The sequence below is a fragment of the Corvus hawaiiensis genome, chromosome 1 (assembly GCF_020740725.1).
Source record: "Corvus hawaiiensis isolate bCorHaw1 chromosome 1, bCorHaw1.pri.cur, whole genome shotgun sequence".
NCBI lineage: Eukaryota > Metazoa > Chordata > Aves > Passeriformes > Corvidae > Corvus > Corvus hawaiiensis.
The window spans coordinates 28,190,641-28,211,122 of record NC_063213.1 but is presented as its reverse complement, the minus strand read 5'-3'; the positions used below and the strand labels follow the sequence as shown (position 1 = coordinate 28,211,122).

Below are 20,482 nucleotides of genomic sequence, written 5' to 3'. Positions count from 1 at the left end.
GCCTCCCCCCTACCAAAACCAGGCCATGCTAAGCCAAAACAGGCAAGCAAGAGGATTATGAAATCTTTGATGTCTTGATTGCAATTCTCTCCTAGTACTAACCCAACAGCATCTCATTTCATGGATAAAGGAGTAGTCATGAATTCACAAGCTTTCCAAGAGGGAAATGTAGCTAGAGAAGTTTAGGAAGGCAAGAAATCCAGTATGCAAGAGTAATGCACCTAATTCCTTAAGCAACGTTTGATTATGTATTATTTAAGTTTATTACTACTTTATATAGCTTGAAATTGATGGTTTATCTTCTAGGTTTTTCAAGTATTTGGCTATATGTTTTCCTTCTTGATTGTTTTTGTTTCTTCTTGATACTTTTGTGAGGTAAATATTTTATTCTTCTGTCTCATCAATAATGTCTAAAACAGGTTTGGCCTAGCAAATTTCTGTTTTATGGGAGTGTTCAGTTCCTTTTTCAGAAGATGCATCCTGACTTTCAATATGTGAAAGAGACTTAAAATTTTTATATACAGAAAATGCCATATGTATGAGTCAAAGGATCTGACTAGGCAGTATTACTTGTTCCAGTCTTTCTGCTTTTGTGAAGGTGAACCGTGTGTAGTTTTAACAGCAATCTGTCATTCTGTTGACCCATATTTTATGGTTTTTTGTCAATGTTTTTCATCTTGCATTATACTACTCTATATTTGGTATATACTTGTTCTGCTGTGGTCCCCTTTTTCATGGGTTCAAGTTCTATTTTATTACCAGACAGTAAATTGAAAGAGTTTCATAGAATACAATAGAATAAGTCGGCTGTAAGGGACCCACAACAAGCACCTAGCCCAACTACCTGACCACTTCAGGGCTGACCAAAAGTTAAAGCATGGCTTTAAGGGCATTGTCCAAATGCCTCTTCAACACTGACAGGCACAGGGCATTGACCACTTCTCCAGGAAGTCTGTTCCAGGATTTCACCACCCTTTGAGTAAGGAAAATGTTTGCTAACATTAAGTCTGAACCTTCCTGCTACAGTGGGGATATTGTAACACACATATCAAACAAGGAGACCCATGGAAAAGAAATATATATGGACAGATTCTTGATAGATGTTTCAGAGATGTTTATTTCTCCAGCCGCATGGCCGGAGCTCTGCCCAGGAACTGTTCCAGTCACGGGACCAAGGGTCCTTCTGCCCGCGCAGGGAACACAAACCAACCAATGGGAACGAGGCTGAGCAGGGGCAGGGAAGCCCCGTGTCTGTGCCCTCAGGGCCCCTCTCCCAGGGCTACACGGTGGGGGAGGGACCCCGACACCTTCCCTGATGGATGCAGCTTTTAGCTGTTCCCACAGGTCCTAGCACCGGTTACCAGGCAGAAGAGCTCAGCACCTCGACCTCCACTTCCCCTCCCCAGGAAGCTGTTGGGGAGCAGTGAGGTCGCCCCTTGGCCTCCTTCGCTCCAAAGCAGACAAAACCAGAGTCCTCAAGGACATGTCTGCTGGCCCCTTTGCCAGCTTGGTGCCCTCCTTGGAATATATTCAAGTATCTTCACATCCTTCAAATTAAACTGCACATGCTACTCAAGGTGAGGCTGCACCAGCAATAAATACAGAGGTGATTATCCAATCACCTCTTTTGACCAGCTGGTGATGTTGTGTTTGATGCACTCCAGGATGAGGTTTGCCCTGCTGGCTGCCAGGGCACACACTGCTGCCTCCTGTCAAGCCTCCTGTCAGCCAGCTCCCCAGATCCCTTTCTGCAGTGCTGCTCTCCAGCCACTCCTCTCCCAGTTTAGTCTCATATCTCCATCCCAAGTGCTGAATCCAGCATTTGCATTTGTTCAGTTTCATGCCACTGGTGATTGCCCAATGCTCCAATCTATCCAGATACCCTTGCAAAGCCTCTTGTCCCCTAAGACAGCCAACAGCACCTCCCAGTTTGGTTTCATCTGCAGACTTACTAACTATGCCTTCAGCTCCTGTAGCCAGGTCATCAGTACAAATATTGAACAGAACTGGCCCTAAAATTAAACCCTGAGGAACACCACTGATCACTGGTCACCAGCCAGATGTAGCCCCACATATGGCAACCCTTTAAGCCTGGCCCTTCAGCCAGTTCTTCACCCAGTGCACCACCTACCTGCTCATGTCAGTTAGACAGCTTGTCCAGAAGGATGCTGGGGGGAACAGTATCAAAACCCATGCTAAAATCCAGCAGAACTACACCCACTACCTTCCCTTCATCCACCAGGCAGATAACCTTATCATAGAAGGGTGTCAAATTAGACAGGACTTTCCCTTTGTGAACTCATGTTGACTGGGCTTTTGATGATTGGATTGTCTTTCAAACAATAGCACGCAGTAGGATCTTCTCCATAATTCTATTGAGGTTAGTCAAATAGATCTGTAGTTTCTTGGAGCTTCCTTCAAGCCCTACTTGTAAATCAGAACTGTTGGCTAGTGTCCAGACAGTGGGGATGTAACCAGGCTTCCAAGATCTTTGGTAGATGATTTAGAAGGGTCCTTCCATAATATCTGCTGGCTCCTTCAGTACTCCAGAATTAATCTCATCAGGCCCCATAGACTTACAAATATTCAGCTGATACTATTGGTCCCTTTACTGTGTCAGTGTCCACAAATGACCAGCACTTTTGATCCTCTGAGCCCTTCAAAGCAGATTCCCAGGGGACATTCTCCTTGAGTAGCTAAAGTTTGTTCTCTTAAAATCCAGGTTGGCAACTCTGTTGACCTTTTTCTCTCATTGCACCAAAAGTTTATTACTTAACCATTTTATGCAAAGGCTGAGTATGCTTATCAGCGTGTTGATGATTTTGAATACTCATTTGGGGATATAAGAGGTCCTCCACCTAAGTCTAAGGAAGGAAGAAGGTAAATGCCACATGAGTATTTTGTTCTTTCATTGTCTGCTATACAATACAATTTCTTGTACTTTTTGGTATTTTAAATAAATCTTTCTTTTGGGATGCTCTCTCAGAACTGTAACTGTGATGACATATATGATGCTGGAAACATGCGTTCAGCATGCAAATTCCTGTGAGAAAAGATGCCAGGCTGACTGTATTTGTTTATGGTAAGGAATCACTGTCAAATATTTAGGACTCAGGTTGTCCTACTCTGAATGATTTTAGTGTGCTTATGAATATTTCTCTGTATTCTGAGTGCCAAATCTGTCACTGATGACAGTGATGACATGGATAGATCTGTACTGAAGTGCAAGGGGACTGAAGCTTTCATTACAAAGTGGCTGTTGCAAATAAACTTCCCACCCCTGTCCAAGTGTGTTTCATAAAGGAGGAAAGGGGAGTTCTGGGCAGTACAATATTCTGTTCCCCCACCACGTCCTCCAACAAAATAATGGATTTTTGTGAGAACTGTAATCTCCAACTGACTACTGAGCTATGCAAGAAAAAGAGAAACATGTGGGGGGGAAAAAGATGAGGAAAAAATTATATATTTGAAGGGCCAGCCTGCAGGTTTTTTTATTATATTTGTTCTTCTGACCTGAGCAACATGTCCTTGAATTTCACAGGTGTAGAAAGAAGTCAGTCAATCAGTCATTGTAGATAGGAGCAGTCAGTCATTGCTAGCACCAGATCTGGGGCATAACATGTCTTCAAAGCCTGCTGTTATAAAGCAGAAACTATAGTCTACTGAAAGTAGATATGGTTTCTTATTGTAGGTCAATGAATATAATAACAGCAAATTATTTCTTCCTGTAGCAGAGGTCAAGAGGGAGTGCAAAATTGTCTCCACAGTTCATTTGTTGCTACATCCAGCTTCTGTCTTTCTTGCCTAGAGGTATATGAAAGTTACAGTCAGAAATGAAAGGGAGAAAAGAGCATTTGTGAGATTCCTCCACTCAATGAAAGGAATTCTGTTCATCAGTTTGTTTGCACTGAAGAAATTATAGAGGCCAGGCTTTTATGAAGCCCCTAATCCTAACATGAAACCTCCAAATATGAAGCCAGTTCTACTAAAAGAATGGTGGTATATGAGAGGATTTGTGGGCTTGTGATTTGCTGCCATTGTATAACACATAAAAAAGCAATGGCATCATAGGGATCAAGAAGTACAAGATTGAGAAGTACAGGAAACTAAAAGAAGGCGTTGACCAGCAGCCTGTTGATCATCTTCCTACTTATGCAGTACAGAAGATTTCCAAGTGAGAGTTTGAAGTAAGAGAGCTACGGAGATTTGACAGTTTGTCTGGGAAGACTCCTGGGAACAGATAAACAGATTTGAATGTTGTGTATTCTTACATAGCATAAAGGTGCCTTCCAGCAACACTCAGTGATTCAGTGCTAAGAACAAGAAATTGTTTCTTCCCACAAGTTAGGTGAACAGTACCCTGTCTTTTAAATTACATCCCACTCTTCTCTAACACCCAGGAAAATAAGAGAATATAGTCTAGATAGAAGGGATCCTATAGACTCTTCCCCTGTAGAAATGCACAAAAGAGAAAGGTCAGTGACACTAAATTTATTATGAACTGATTCATAATGAGAAAGATTATGCTGTATTTTTTATCACTTAGGAATTGCAAAGTATTAGTGCCCTTAGTAAAGGCCCCTCTAGGCTGACAATTTAACTGCAACATTGCATAATAATTATACAGGCAATATGAAATCTTCAGCAGCTTGTCTACTTTTCACTCTTATCTGCAATCTATTATACTCTGTAGTCTCATAAATGGATATAAAGAAAACGGTTCTGATTTTTTTAAGGCAACACTAAAAATGCTAATTAAACCTATAATGATGAGCCTGCTGAGGGTAGGGCATCAAATGCACAAGCTCAAGGATAAAATGTCACACTGGGCCAGTCTAAGCCTTGCTTGAATTTAGAAAAAGACCAGTGAGTTCTTGATTATTGTAGTTTCACTCTGTATTTGTGGTGTATTTTGCCCTGCTTTGTGGAAAACTGGAGAAATCTCTGTGGAATCTCATTTGCAAGTGAGAAGTCTCAACAGAATGAGTTTCTCGTTTTGGTGATGTTCAGAGTAGAACAACAATTAGTATTTATGACATTTGTCAATCTTTAAGATATGTCTGTGAAAAGAAATTAAACAGATGAAACTCCCTTTAGAAGTAACTTCTGAATTCCCAGATATCTTTTTAGCTTGATAAAATGTTGTCATCCTTTTTTATGAGTGCATGTTAGCACAAAGGCTGCTGTCAGTTTTAACTGCTTGCAATATCCTGTTGCAGTGGGGATACTGCAACACGCATATATCAAACCAGGAGTCCCGTGGAAAGGAAATATATACGGACAGACAGATTCTTGATAGCTGTTTCAGAGAGATGTTTATTTCTCCAGCCGCATGGCCGGAGCTCTGCCCAGGAACTGTTCCAGTCCCCGGACCAAGGGTCCTTCTGCCCGCGCAGGGAACACAAACCAACCAATGGGAACGAGGCTGAGCAGGGGCAGGGAAGCCCCGTGTCTGTGCCCTCAGGGCCCCTCTCCCAGGGCTACACGGCAGGGGAGGGACCCCAACACCTCACCCGTTTTATTTTAATAAAAGGAGAATGAAAACAACTGGATAAACATAACAAGAACAGTTTCAAGACAAAACAAGCCACCCTCCTGAGTCTTTAAATGTCCAATCAGATTCTGTGGAACATCTTAGGGCTGACAGAAGGGAGACAGAACTCTCTGAGCATGCTTTGTGGGGAAACTGAGGCAGGAGAGGGTTTAACTTCTTCCCTCCCCCTTTTCATCCCCCACTCGGCATTGGAAAGGGATTTTTGGGGAAACAATTGGCAAAAGCATGGTTTTGTGAGGGAAACCATGGGTGAAAAAACGGATTGGGAATACACTGGGGGTAATAGGACATAGGGTAAAAGGGAAAGGTGGGATTAGGAAAGGGACACTGTAGGGGGGGCTTACAATGGAGATATTGTCTAACATGACTACGATTTTTTGCATATATACTGCCTTTTACAGAAACACCATCAGGCCCAGTGACCTGCGATGCTTGTAACCCTTTTCTCCCTAGTACAATATTAAATTCCACCACCTCTCCATCTCCCAAGCTTGGGATGCATTTTTCAGGGTTATTCTTTTTAATAGCAGTTCTATGCACGAATATGTCTTGCTGGTTGTCACACCTTGTTATAAAACCATAATTTTGCTTAACATTATACCATTTTACTATCCCTAAGGTCTTAGTTACTATGATCTTTTCCTTTTTCCGAGTGGCTGCTGTTTTCTGTCTCGCTGCGTCTTTGCTGTCTCTTTCGGTCGCTCCCGTGTTGGAATTGTCGGGGCTGCTGGTGCCTGCGCGCTCTTCCCGGGGTCGCGTTCGGGGCTGCGCGGGCCGGGCCGGGCCACGCCGCTCAGTTCTCCGTGCGTCGCCTCCTCTGGTCGCAGCTTCGCTGCCGATGCCGGGCGCTGCACCCACGTCTCGGCCGGGCCCCCGAGCGATGACTCCCCCGCGCTCTGCTCCAGCGCGCGTCTCGGCTGGGCGCGGCTCCGTTCCATCGCCACCGCCGCCAGCCGCCGCCCGCGCGCCGCCCCTCTCAGTCGGGCGTTCCCGGGGCTCGCTCCACCACGCGCTGTGCTGCGCCGTGCGGGTCCCGCCGGGTCCCGCCGCTCCCGCCGCTCCCCGCTCCGCCACCGACACTGCGGCTCGCGTGGCTCCGCCCGCGCGCGGGAACTGCCTCGCTGCTGCTCTCAGAGCACTCGGTGCACGTGGCCTGGGCCGCACGGTCCCTGCGCCAGGCTTCCCTTCGCCAGGACACAGCTGACATTGCTCAACAGTCTCGGTAACTAAATAATATTCACGAAAATATTCTTCCATCGGCATATATTTTGACTCCAGTATTAACTGTGTCCAAACGGTTTTCCAAAAGCCCTTGGTAAGAATTAAATCCCAAGAAACATAGAAAAAGTTCTTAAACAACCATGCCAGGAAGTGTTTCAGTTCTTTTTGAGCTTGAATCAAGCTAAAATTTACAAATCGTTGTTCAAGAATCATTTTAAGTTTAAGATAAATGTCCATATGCGGCTCTGAGAGCCAAGAGTCTTCCCACGGCTCCTCCATAGTTTAGATACGGAATAGCAAAGCAAAACCAAGAAGAGGAATCCAAAGTTTCCAGGGTTTACTCACACAAATCAGTCGCTTAGGGATCGGGGATCGTTCTGCTCACAATTCTCCACCATTTGTTGCAGTGGGGATACTGCAACACGCATATATCAAACCAGGAGTCCCGTGGAAAGGAAATATATACGGACAGACAGATTCTTGATAGCTGTTTCAGAGATGTTTATTTCTCCAGCCGCATGGCCGGAGCTCTGCCCAGGAACTGTTCCAGTCCCCGGACCAAGGGTCCTTCTGCCCGCGCAGGGAACACAAACCAACCAATGGGAACGAGGCTGAGCAGGGGCAGGGAAACGCCGTGTCTGTGCCCTCAGGGCCCCTCTCTCAGGGCTCCATGGCAGGGGAGGGACCCCAACAATATCCTGAGGAAAATATACTTTCACTTTTTTTTTCACCTGTGGTTGGTGGGGTTTTGCCACCCATATAGACTGGACTGCAGAAGATAGAGCATTGTTTCACAGGCACATGCTGCAACAAGTGATGGGCGAACAAGGGATTCACACCGTGTGCTCAGTAAAACATGTCCTTGCTATTACATGCGTAGTGTACTCTAAGGACAGTTTTTGCTAGGACTGTAGTAGATGTTCATGTGTGAATGTGTGAAATTCTGGAATCATTTGCTCTCTGTGGATAATTTGTACATTAGATATACAGTAGCGACCATTTAAATGTATAACCTCAGGGTATAGTAACTCTTTCCGGTTTACTGGCACATCTCCACAGAGATTTGCTTCTGTACCCTTATCCTAAATTGGTTTGAAACAGATGTGTTCATTAACTGGGTCTAATAATGATTAAAATATATTCTGTCTTTCCTGCCTGGGATTTTATTCACTATAAAGTCATTTTTTTATTAAGGGCTCCTCTTGAAGGGTAGCTTTGGCAGGGCTCTGTCTTGCAAATAACTGATACACTAAAGTCTATCCATTTCAAACAGGAACAATACAAACTTTGATAGTGGGGATCGGCAGGATTGGGTCCAACAGTTTTCAATATTATTTTGAAGTATAATGAATTTGCTGTTTTTCTCTATTTGTTTAAGCAGTCATTGATATGACATATGAGAGCTTATAGATTTCCGAGTTTTTGCTGGAAATGTGGATACTTTTATTTTCAACAGCAACAAGAAGCCTGGTTGGCTCAGGAAATGTTCTCTGAATAGCATTCACATAATAGCAACTTGGCACTGTGTGTATTTGTGTGAAAAGACAATTGATGATATTTGAAGGTTATAACAAAATGGCTCTTCTTGAGTACATCTTTTAGAAAAATTGGCTGTGTTTATCTTGCTCAAAATCTCAGCCTCACAGCTTTTATTATCGTTAAGTCAAGCTCTTACACAACTAATGATTAGTGGAAATATTTCTGGAACTTTGTTTTTACTTCATTGACAGTCATGATATTTGATTTTAAACATAAATGTTCTCAGCTTTGTTTCATCCTTGTTCCTTTTCTTTTCCTCCCCTCTGCTGCAGTCCTTGGTGATTGTGTTGATTTCCACCCATTCCCCAAGTCTTTTATCTGTATCTATACCATTTTCTGCACCCAGGTGTTTATGTACTAAAACAGATTGTGGTTTTTGCCTTTTCCCTGGGTAACACTATGACATCTGTATTTAGTTTTTTGCTGCTGTTGTTGCTTTCAAGTGTGTGCTGCCATCTATGGAGTAATCATAGAAATAAAGCTGATATAAAAAAGGTGTTTTATCAGAAGATCATGGAAAACAAGATCTAGCTAGTGGAGGAGGTATCATAGAGCAGTTGGTCAGATCTCAAGAAATCTTGTTTCTCTGTAGTCCCAGATCTCACAGCAAGCACGGGTGAGAGTATACCTTTTAGAAAATCAGTGATTTCTAGTAATTAAATTATTCAGTTGATTTCTTTATATTGGACAAATTATCAGGGTAGCCTAAAAATCAGAGTAAGTTGGTTTTGTCCTCTAATCTGGTAACTCATTCCTTTTCCTTCCCCATTACCTTTCACATCTTAGTTCTTCAGCAGTTTCCAAGATCTGTTTACTATATCTTTCTTAATTTGTTTTTCAAAGCTTAATTTTAATTCTTTATTCTTTCCCTGCATCTTGTTAACTGACTTTATGCTTCTCCACAGTGTTCAGTTTCAGCCTGACAAGTACCAGGTTTCCCTCCTTCAGATCCCTTCAGAATGCATTACTGAAGATTAGTCCCCATTCTGTCTCTCTTTCATAAAATTTTGTTGCTTGATATCTATTTTAGAGTGTACATTTCCTGCAACACATCTATTCAAAATGGTCTGAAAAGCACTTGGAGATGTAATTTTCTCTGTACTGGGGTATCCATGCACGCAGAGAAGCTATCACTTTTGTCTTGATGCTGTTCATGTGCTTTCAGCTTGCAGATTTTTGGCTAAGGATTTTAGCGTCTCACAACCTTGAGTGGGGTTAGGTATATGAGTTCCTGGCAGTCAGACTTCTATTCATTTCAGTTAGATGTGGCAAATCACAACTGTGTCTTTAGATCTTTCCTCAGCAAAAAGAGTGTTGGAGTGGGGGTGTATTTAACCACTACTTCTTAAATACTTTCTTATAACACAGGATATTAGAATCAAAAGGAAAAGTTTAACCTATGTGGATAAAGCATTCTTAAAAATATCTTCTGACATTTTCTTCTTATTGCTGAACTCAAAAATTGATCTTACTTCCCAGCATCAAAGACAAAATGAAGGAAAAAAAAATCAATGCTGAAGATTGATCAGTGTTTTTCAAAACTGACTTAATAAGATAAAAATCAATGCAGTTGTATTATTTGCCATTCTTTCATCACCAGGAACATTCAAACATGGTAATATTTGATTCTTAAGTTAAATGTGAAAATATTTCAGTTACCTCCTACAGAGGCAAAAAAATATAAGGAGGGATTTATTTTGTCAAAGTTCAGTTTTCTTTTTAAACCTAGTTTTGGAAATTTGAGTTCTGCGGAAACTGAAAACAGTTTGATATTTTAAGCGACAGTACATATTTGTTCCTGTAATCACACAGACTTAAAGAGAAGAAATTGTTACTTGTATTTTGCAAATTACAAGCTCTGATCCTCCCTTCTTCCTGCAAATACCAGTTCCATCTTGCTTCTTTGAGAGATCTGTACTCAAAAAATTGGAGATAAGCTTGAGAACTGAATTTCCCTCGTGGCGGGTTCACAGTGCTTTGAATTTAGAGCTTTACTGTACAGATGCATTGGCTGGTTAACCTTTTTTGGCAAAAATGAGTGGGTTAGTTGTAATTTGCTTGGTTCTTTCCCAACATTAATTTCCCTTTTCTGCTCCCACTATCCCCAGTAATATTAAGATCCCTTATTAATTTATTTAAAGAAAAGCCTTAAAAGCTGACTTCTGTTATTTTATTGAACCAATCCCTAAAACACAAGTTTGGCCTGACAGTTGAGAGGGTTTTTTTTAAAAAAATAATTTGCATTTCAATATTCCTGTTCACCTGCTGCCTTGGGTTTAGCTCTTTGGGCTCCCAATTTGAAATTTCTTTTAACAGCTGAGTGCTAGGAAATGTCCTTTTAGGGAAGAAAGTCACTTGTTCTCACATAATCATTGGAACGTGTGAACTGGGGTTTTAGGGAGGTACTAGACATTGAAAGACTCCCGATAAAATCCTAGATATTGGTGAGCCTCTGGTATTGGCATCTTTTGTTTTAAAGATTTATTTCATGAGCACAGGAAGACAGCTTCCTGCATAAATTTCTACTGAATTGATTCCCTATCTGCAAGCTGGGCCAGAATGTCATAAAATAGAAAATGCAAACCTGATAGTAGTTAGACACAGACTTTGAGAATGTGGAACTTGAGGTTCCCTGTGGGGCCAGCTACTTTCTCATCTGATTTTCACATTCCTTTACTAATTGATTAATATGGTGAGTTTGCTCCTCTCCTGCAGTAGCTCTGAGCAGCAATATGTACATTCATTGGGATCAGACAGTCCCACCCCTTCACCTCTCCTTCATCATCAGCTTCATTATTGACAATATCTGTAATTGCATCATGAGAGAGCTGCACTTTTAGCTCTCCTCTTCCTTTCCTCCTCCCTCCATGCTGCGAGAGAGAAGTGGCACGGCATATTGCATAGCTAAAAGCTTATCAAGCCTGAATTTGTTACACCTCTGAATTTGGCAGACAAGCATTCACAACCACTACAGATATACATGGCTCATCACCACGTGAAGCTGGACACCCTGAGAAGACAGATAATATTGTATCGGTTTTCTTGTTGCTCTGCAAACAATCAAATAGGCTTAAGCTATGCAATCTGATATTCCCTAATTGACAGCTTTTCCAAGGTTCATTTGTTAACTGAGAGCATGACATGTATTGAAGTTGTTTCTTCATAATGCATTTGGCATTAACTGGAGAGGCTGTTGAATGCCTCAGACATCAACGTCTCAGCAATAAGATATTTTGCCTACAGTTTTGACTTTCTAACTAGTGACTTTGTATTTGCAAGAGAGTGTGAAATGAGCATATGACAGGACAGGGTAGGAGAAAAAAGCTTAAATGCATTCTTCGAAGAAAATTTGTGAGACAGTGTTTTTGCTGCTTGGGACATTTACTTGGGTTTTATGGTTCAACTGTCCTTTATTTCTTTTGTTATAAAATCTTGGTTTCTTGCTTAACAAAGTATTCACTGAGTAGTCATAGGGTTTCAGAGTCCTTTGATTTTGGTATATTTATAAATAGGCATATCTGATTTTATTTATAATGATGAAGAATTTGTGTGTAAAAGACATGTGCAAGAGTTTTGCTTGCCTGCATCCACAAGAGAATAAAATGAAAAAAAATCCTCTATTTCGAAGAATCTTAAGCTTCTCTCACATGAAGCCCAGGCTTATTTGAAGGAATAAATTATCTGTGTAGAAGAGACCAGAGGATGATTTCTCCACTGAATTTGTCACTACTTTGCATTTGCTGCTTTCTTGTCACTAGTTTCCATAAACACTTTCTTAGTTTCTTAGAACGCAGATTGTGCCAGAACTGTAACACTCAGCACTTTTTTTCATTCTGTTAAAGATTTCCTCTATCTACTCTTCCTTGTAACTCTTCATATGATGTTCACACAGAGTCTATAAGTGCTGATTAAGAGACTTATCACAAATATGTCATCATTAATAGCTGTTGCATCCCATGAACTTGTTAGTTACTGGATAAATTTATCTTGGATGTAGAAATATGTTTTACTTTCAATTTTTGTCATTACTTAGTGTAAGCATGTTACTCTAAATATTTAGGTTAATTTCTCTAGTACCTAGTTAAGTTTCTGCATGGATTCCTCCTTCTGGGAAGAGTACATACCTGGAGAAGTACATGAAATTTTACAGATGATGTCAAAATAATTGAGGCGCTTCAGTGGCACTTTAACTAGCACTGTTTAGGAAGTGAAACACAGCTGTTTGGATGAGGGAAAAATGAGTGAATGGATCAGGATGCTTTCATTTCACAGGAATAAAGAGCCTAGCTTTGGCAGAACGGCCTATTCAAATAATGCCAGGGAAGAATGAGCAAAGCTAGATTCTGCATAGAAAAGCCCAGAAACAAACTTTTGAAAGCCCTAAAGTCTGGAACCTAAGCACACATCTCTCCTCCTTCTGTAAACATCAATGGCCTGACTTCCTGCTGCAACCAAATATCCCTGAGCCCTTGGGGGACATTCTGCACCTGTCTCCAAGTGCCTTCTCTTTTATTTGCAAGGTCTGAGATCAAATACCATCTGGGTGCCTGGCAATAACTGTCTCCAGAAACACTTCTGTCTTGCAGGGCAAGCACAAGCTGCATGTGGACACAGGACTGGAGGGCTCCTGGTGTGGCCTCATCCCCATTGGGAACCCCTGCGAGAATGTGACCACGACAGGACTTAAGTGGAACCTCAGTAAGTGAGACAGCTCTGGGATGCTGGGTTTGACATGGTCCTGACCCTACATTTAGAGCAGCTTCACCAGTGATGAAGGGCCTTACAAGTTTGAAGGTGAAGCATGGCATTGAATACTGGCCAGGCCATTTTTTTCCTAGAAATGAAGGGGTTTTCGCATGAAAGCAAGAGAAATATGTTTAAACCTGAGATATCACAGGCAGAAACACATTTTCCATTTGGGAGTCATTGTGCTCTTCAAACAGAACATTTGTTGAGGTCATGATACATTACCATCTTGATACATTGCCCTCCAGGGAGAAGAAGCCATGAGTGTCTAAACTCCTGCTTATAAGCCATAAAGTTACAACAGACAAATAATAATGTGATACAGATTATTAAAACTGCCTCACTTCACCTGAACTGCTTCATTTATATTGTCTGTTTCTCAACCCTGAATGAATAGATCCTTTTTCTTACTTTAAAGTGGAAAAGAGTGCATTTGATCTAGAACCAGGGACATTTATCTGTAGAGAAAGGAGGTTTCATGACCAAAAAAAACTTGAAACAACCTTCATCCTCGTGCCTCTTTCTCTCCCACACTGAGTCATTTGGGATGTATTTGCACAGGAAAGTAACGGGATATTTTCAATGAAGAAAAACTTAAGTGGGAGCAAAGCAGTAATTGAGAGGCTCTAGTCTCACTCCGATGGACGTGTCCAGGCTTTAGAGCCATTCCATGCAGAAAGGGCATGCTGTTCTCACAGTTCACAGTACAGTGCTTTCACTGGTGAGGAATTAATCTGAGATTGACCCACTGTGTCAGCCAGCAGAACATCTGCTGGTTCCACTGAGAGTTTGAGCAATAAAGGTGGTGGTATGCATTAGTAGCTCATTAATGATAAACGGTATAAATATGGCATTAGTTTTGGATTTTGGGGAATTGCCATAGGAAGAGCTGTCTGGCTAGCAATGTTTCTATCCTTTTAAACTGGATTGGAAGAGCTGAATGTATTGTGTAATAGATATTCCCTTAATTTGAAAAAGAGTCAGATATTTTCATTTGTACGTATAAATACAGTTGACAAATAAGATACTGAATTTTCATCTGCTCATCTGCTGTTGTCCAGCGAGTTCTGTGGCCCATTGCACTGAGGTACTGATTTCTCAGAAAACATTCTGTCCTTCAGAATGAGGTGCAAGAAGCTCAAATCAGCCTCATGTAAATGAAGGAAGCATCTCTGAATCCTGTGTCATATTGCAAAAGGCTACTGTGTGGGTCAAAATGTGGTAGATGCAATGAGGTTGCAGCCCTTTCTTCTGGTTTTTATTATTAGTTGAAAAAGCTGTTTTTCAGATACAACAGAATTTTCTTCAGTTTAATTCCATAGATTTTGTCAGGTTTACAAGGTGCTCATTAGGAAGTTGGTTTTAAAGATGGTCTGTCTACTCTCACAAATCACATTACTTTGTTACTGCTAAATTATGATTGCCTTATCTGCTAAAGCTAAAGGGATTGCTAGTCAGCTGTGCCAGCTGGAGGAGGATGCAGAGGGGAGATGCAATGGGAACAAATACTTTTTTTCTCTCTAGGGTTGGGTTAAGATATCAGTTTCTTAAATGGTGATCATAACTAGATATGGACCTAGGGGAATTTTTATTAAGCTTCATTTCATCTTCTTTTTATCTTTTTCTGGGGGACAAAAAAAGTAATTATGTGACTGTTTCCTGCTTGTTTCATCTGAACACCATCATCTCTGCTTCTCCCTGCCCTTGTTCTCATTTTCCAGTAGGAAAGAGACCAGACCTTTACAGTGTTTTCCTTAGTGATGTGCATATTGCATCCCATTACAGGCTGTGTATTCAGTCTCAGTTTCTCCCAGGTTGAAGTTCTTTCATTTATTTCTTCATGTTAATCACAGATATATCTGCAAAACCAAAAAAATGATCTGGTCTTCCTTGAAGAGGTTCAATCTATCTGAGACATCAAGGTCATCACAACCTGAAACTGCTTTCTTGCCCAAGTGACCAGAGCTAACCTTTTCACTCATCCAAATCCAGAATAACCTTTGAACAAATTTATTGTTCAGACACTGATTGAAAAATTAAAGTGCAGTTACATTCCCCAGAAGGGAAGCCAATAGCTCCAACACAGCATGTGGTTAGTTGTGACTTGGTTGGATTTTTTCCCTAATCAATAGGACCTACATTCTGATAGCTTAAGTTTGGTACTAGCTTCTGTTGTGTTAATGCACTTTTGTGCTGCCTGTAGTTTTGCAGTTACTTTAAAAAATATTAATCCTCCTGTAAATTGGGATGGAGAAGCAAAGGCTTCTCAGCAACTGGGGAGAAGTAGAATAATGAGAATAGATACTGAAGTGTGGTATGGACATCAGCCTTGCTGCTGATGGCTGGCAGTGGCAGAGCTTTACCTGTTCATTTGCTAACAGCAATCTGAGCACACACCTTTGTAAACCTCAGTAAATAATTTTTTGTGGCTATAAATTCATTTTTATGTGTAAATCATAAAAGAAATGGAATTTTTAAGTCAAACATGATATGAAAGTCCTGTTCGCTCAGTTTGTTATGGAATTAATTGGATGTGACCTAACAAGTTGGGTTTTAAAAAGTAATTTTTGAGCCCTCAGAATATTTAGGTAACTGGGCAGTAAACTAATTTCAGAATTTTACTTCAAACAGTGATATATTAGATGGTAGGGGAGCCCTCATTTTTGCAAACAGTAATTTCCAGGAAATCAAAATTCAAATAACACTGCAGTACAAAAAAAGAGCTGGCTTTGCATCAAGGTTTTTAATGTTTAACACCAATTTCTGTCTGAGCACATCTGAGATTACTCTGCCAATTAAAATTTGTAAAACCTTCAAGAGGTAGTCAAACGTTATCTGTGTCCAGTCTACAGCTGCTGTCATGATACTTCATAGGTTCTGAATAGAAAAAGACAAGGATAAATACCTAGGACAGAAGCTGTATTGAGGTTAAGAGTAGGCTACCAAAGGCCTCATTTCAGTGGTTGAATTAGATAAACCCGAAATCTATACGTCATTCTGCTAGCAGAGAAACAATGATGTCTCTTAATATTAAAGAATTCAGTATTTTTTGTATGTCTGTTTGGAATGCAGCATGTATACATGGTTTTATGCATGCTTATCTTAGTTATTTGCTAGCACTTGTCACAAACAGAATTTTCATTTATTTTAGTTCTCATCTTATGGGTGAAAGAACTTGGAGAAGAAAGTGGAAAATTGATTAGAGAAAATATTTTTATCCATACCTGCTTTTGTGTAGCACATACTCAGAACACATTATAAACATATTCTTTCCATTCCCAAAGGGATACAGATCTTTTCTCTATTAAAATCTGATTTATAGTACAGGAATCAGATAATGCTTTATCTGATTTGACTCACCTGGCTGCTTGCTGATAACAGCTCTCATGTCTAATAAATAAATAACAAAAAATCCAGTAATGCCAGAATTACCCAGCATTCTTCATTAGGTCCTCAGTGGTGCTTTCATGGAAGGTAGATAAGAATGAAGGTAGAAATCAGCTGCACTGCTCATCAAAGAAGCAGCTGGAGGGTAATGGTAGGCTTTTTTGGGACATGGTTCTTTTTCTGTGAAATTACTTTAGAAAATAATCTTGCTAATTAATTTGTTCTTCATCCTTGTGGCCTTTGATATGCTGTATGTCATGGCTGTACTGAAAATGCCAACATATATGTGTGTATGTGTATAAATATGTGTGTGTGTGTATATATATGAAAACTCTGTGTATGTGACTGTGCTTTCAAGGTAATTTTCATGCCAATTTGCCTTCTTTAGGCAGGAAGCTAAATTGCTGTAAAATGCTACCATTCGAAAGAGTGCCACTGTCATTTCACTTCAAAAGGCAATAGCTGTAACAATGGGAGCAGGACCTTTCTCTAACTGTAGCAACAGAGCGTCCACTGACTACTAACGTCACAGGTAGATGAACAGGATCCCAAATCTTTTTGATGCTGTTTGTGTTGTTAGAAAAATTGGAATGCTTGCACTGTTTTACTTCACTGGGGTTTTATTGACGTTGCATTGTGAATGGAACAAAAAGTTTACAAAAGCAGTTGTGGTTTGTGTTTTAGGAGAATTCACAGTCTAAAAGATTAAAAGAATTAGTAACTCCTTTAAAAAAAAAAGAGGGTGAGGGACTGTTCTGGGGAAGGTTGTAAATTAAAATGGACAGGTATCACTGTGCTAGTGAGGCTGTTTGTATAAGCACTCTCTAAGCTGTTTCATAACTGAAATAGTTTACATCACACATTTTGCTACCCCAGATCACTCTGACTGAGGCAAACTAAGTGGCGCTTCTGGGAATAGCTTTGTTTTCAGTGGCAGAGTAAATAGCTTCACAGCTGGATTCCCACTCTCCTCTGCTTTCCTCTCCTTCCCTCCCTTCTCTCCTTCCTTACTGGCAGAAGATTGATTATCAGTGATGTATTTTTTCATTTATCCATTGCAGCTCTAAGACTCTGGGTAGGGGTGGAGTGGACAGAAATGGTGTTGCTGATCCCAAAGCATTGGGTGGCTTTGACCTTTGGTGAGCTGTTTGCCCACAGGAGTGCTGCTGTTGGCCTTCCAGGGTCACATCATTTGTTACAACGCGTGGCCTGCTGAAATACTTTTCCAATGAAGCAGATGTTCTGATGGTGGCAGCCTGGCATTCCACTGGCTTACTTCAAGTCAGCAAAAGCAACGGTGAGGGCATTGCTTAGCATTGCATGAAATGATTTTGAACCACAAAGACCATTTGGTGTACATTAAAGGACTGATGAACAGAGAGCTCAGTTGTGCTGGGCCTCTAAGCCTTCATTTGCATTTTTTGCTGAACAGCAGCTTGAAAACTCAGTCAGACTTTGTGAAGAGGCTTGAAATGGGAATTTGAGGTCACACATTCAGTTCATTTACACATATTTCAGTAAATGTTTGGAATTAGTGGAGGAGAGATTCGGATCCAGCTCCTCTTTAGCAAGGTAGCAGGGTCCCTGGCATTCAGTTTGGAAAGGCTGGTTTAAGGTGATGAACAATTACACTTTTCCAGATCACAACTGGGGCAATGTTACTACTGTGGGACTCCACTTATGGAAAGATTCATGTGAGTACCTTAGTTCTGAACTAGCTCAAACCACTTCCAGTGGTAAGTTTAGCTCAGCTGGAAGACCATCTTTAATGGGACATAGGGAATGTATATATGATCCTTCCATGCAGCAGTATTAGAGGGTAATGGTAGGCTTTTTCAGAAAATGGTTCTTTTTCTGTGAAATTAATTTAGAAAATAATCTTGCCAACTAATTTATTCTTCATCCCTATGGCCTTTGATATGCAATAATTGCCAGGAAGGAGTAGAATAAAAAAATCTCAGAGAGACTCCAACACAGCTGTACACAGAGTAGATGACTCTCCAAAACCTGAGTAATACCATCCTGAAGTAAACTGAAGACATTTAGAATCATAATAGAATGTCCTGAGTTGGAATGGACCCATCACGATCATCAAATCCAACTCCTGTCCCTGCACAGGACAACCCAAAGAATCACACTGTGTGCCTGAGAGTGTTGCCCAAGTAATTCTTGAACTGCATGACCCTGGAAAAGTCTCTCTCCATCTTCCTTGTGGGGTTCTTCTGGAAGACTGCAATTATGTCCCTCTGGATGGCATCCCATTGTTCAGGTGTGTCAACTGCACCACTGAGCTTGGTGTCGTCTGTAAATTTGATGAAGATGAGCTCACTCCATCTACATCATTAATGAAGATATGAAATAGCACAGGTTCCAATATGGACTCCTGAGTGACACCACTTGTCACTGATGTCCAGGACTCTGAGTCACTGACCATCACCTTCTGGATGTGACTGTCCAACCAATTCCTTATCCACCTAACAGTCTACCCACCAGATCCATCTCTCTCCAGTTTGGAGAGAAGGATGTTGAGGGGAACTATGTCCAAGGCTTTTTACAGAAGTCCAGATAAATGACATCTCTAGCCATGACCACTTCCCTGGGGAGCTTTGTCCACTGATGGAATCACCCCATCATAGAAGGCCACTGGGTTGGTCAGGCAGGACTTGGCCTTGGTGAAGCTGTGCTGGCTGTCTCAGATCACCTCCCTGTCCTCCACATGCTTCAGCATGGCTTCTAGGAGGATCTGTTCCATGATCTTCCCAGGCACAGAGGTGAGACTGACAGGTCAGTGGTTCCCAGAATCCTCCTTTCTACATTTTTAAAGAGGGGTACAATGTTTCCCTTTTTCCAGTCACCTGGGACTTCACCTGACTGCCAGGACTTTTCAAATATCATGGAGAGTGGCTTGGCAACTATATCAGCCAGTTTTCTCAGGATCCTGGGATGTATTTCATCAGGTCCCATAGACTTACGTACACTCAGGTTCCTCAGATGGGATCTCTACTTACGGTGGGGAGCACTTTGCTCCCCCAGTCCCATCCTTCTGTCCATCCATTCAAGAGGTGTGGGAAGAGAGGTCAACACTGTAGACTGAGGCAAAAGAGATGTTGAGTACCTCAGCCTTCTCCTCATCCACTGTTACCAGTCTTCCACCAGTGTTCATCAGGGGTGGGTGCACCTTCTTTGACCTTCCTTTTCTGGTTTATGTACCTGTGGAAGCCCTTCCTGTTATTCTTTGCATCCCGTGCTAGGCTCAGCTTCACCTTGGCCTTCCTCAGCTGTATTTCATCTCTGTACTCTTCCCAGGTTTCCTGTCCCTATATCCACTGCCTGCGCATTTGCTTCTTCCCCTTTACTTTGACCAGCAGTTCCCTACTCAGCCATGCCTCTCTCTTGCCTTCCCTGCCTGATTTGTTGCTCCTGGGTATTGCCAGCTTTTGTGCTCTATGGAAGACTTCCTTAAAGATCTGCCTGCTCTCCTCCACTCCCCTACCCCTGAGGACAGTCTTACAGGGGATCCCACTGACTATCTCTCTGAAGAGCTGGAATTTTGCTTTCATAAATTTCAGTGGCCTAACTTTACTTCTTACCTGATCCATATATCTCAGGACTGCAAACTCCACCTGTGCATGACCACTGCAGCCCAGGCTGTCTCCAATCTCGATGTCCCCAGTTAGCTCACTTCACCTCCCCCGACCAGAACGCTTATGTGTGTGCAGCTACATTGTTGTGGCACATTGCAACTATGGAAACTTAATTCCATTATTAATATGGAGGGAAGAGAGTTGTCAAGAGAGCAAAATGCTGTTCTTTCCCTAGCATACCCTCTGTTACTTTAGTCCCTGCTTCTGCTAATGGAAATATAATCCAGAGGTATGAAGAAACAGCTGCTCTGCATCAGCCCAGCATTGGTGCAGATAATCCTCATCACTCTGGTGGCCGTAGATTGGTGAGAGTACAAAAAGTCACATGAAAATCAAAAGCAGCTTGCTGCTATTGAAGGATGTCCACTGTAAAGTCAAAACACCTTTCTGA

General features: G+C 41.5%; 1 protein-coding gene across 3 annotated transcripts in view; it reads left to right on the top strand.

The window, feature by feature from the left end:
* Positions 1 to 20,482, top strand: part of TPK1 (thiamin pyrophosphokinase 1) — a 311,682-nt gene that overhangs the window by 235,132 nt on the left and 56,068 nt on the right. For all 3 annotated transcript variants that reach the window (XM_048297771.1, XM_048297761.1, XM_048297782.1), the window contains one exon: positions 12,901 to 13,012. In XM_048297771.1, the coding sequence (XP_048153728.1) occupies positions 12,901 to 13,012 (112 nt within the window). The remainder of the gene's footprint in view (positions 1 to 12,900; positions 13,013 to 20,482) is intronic.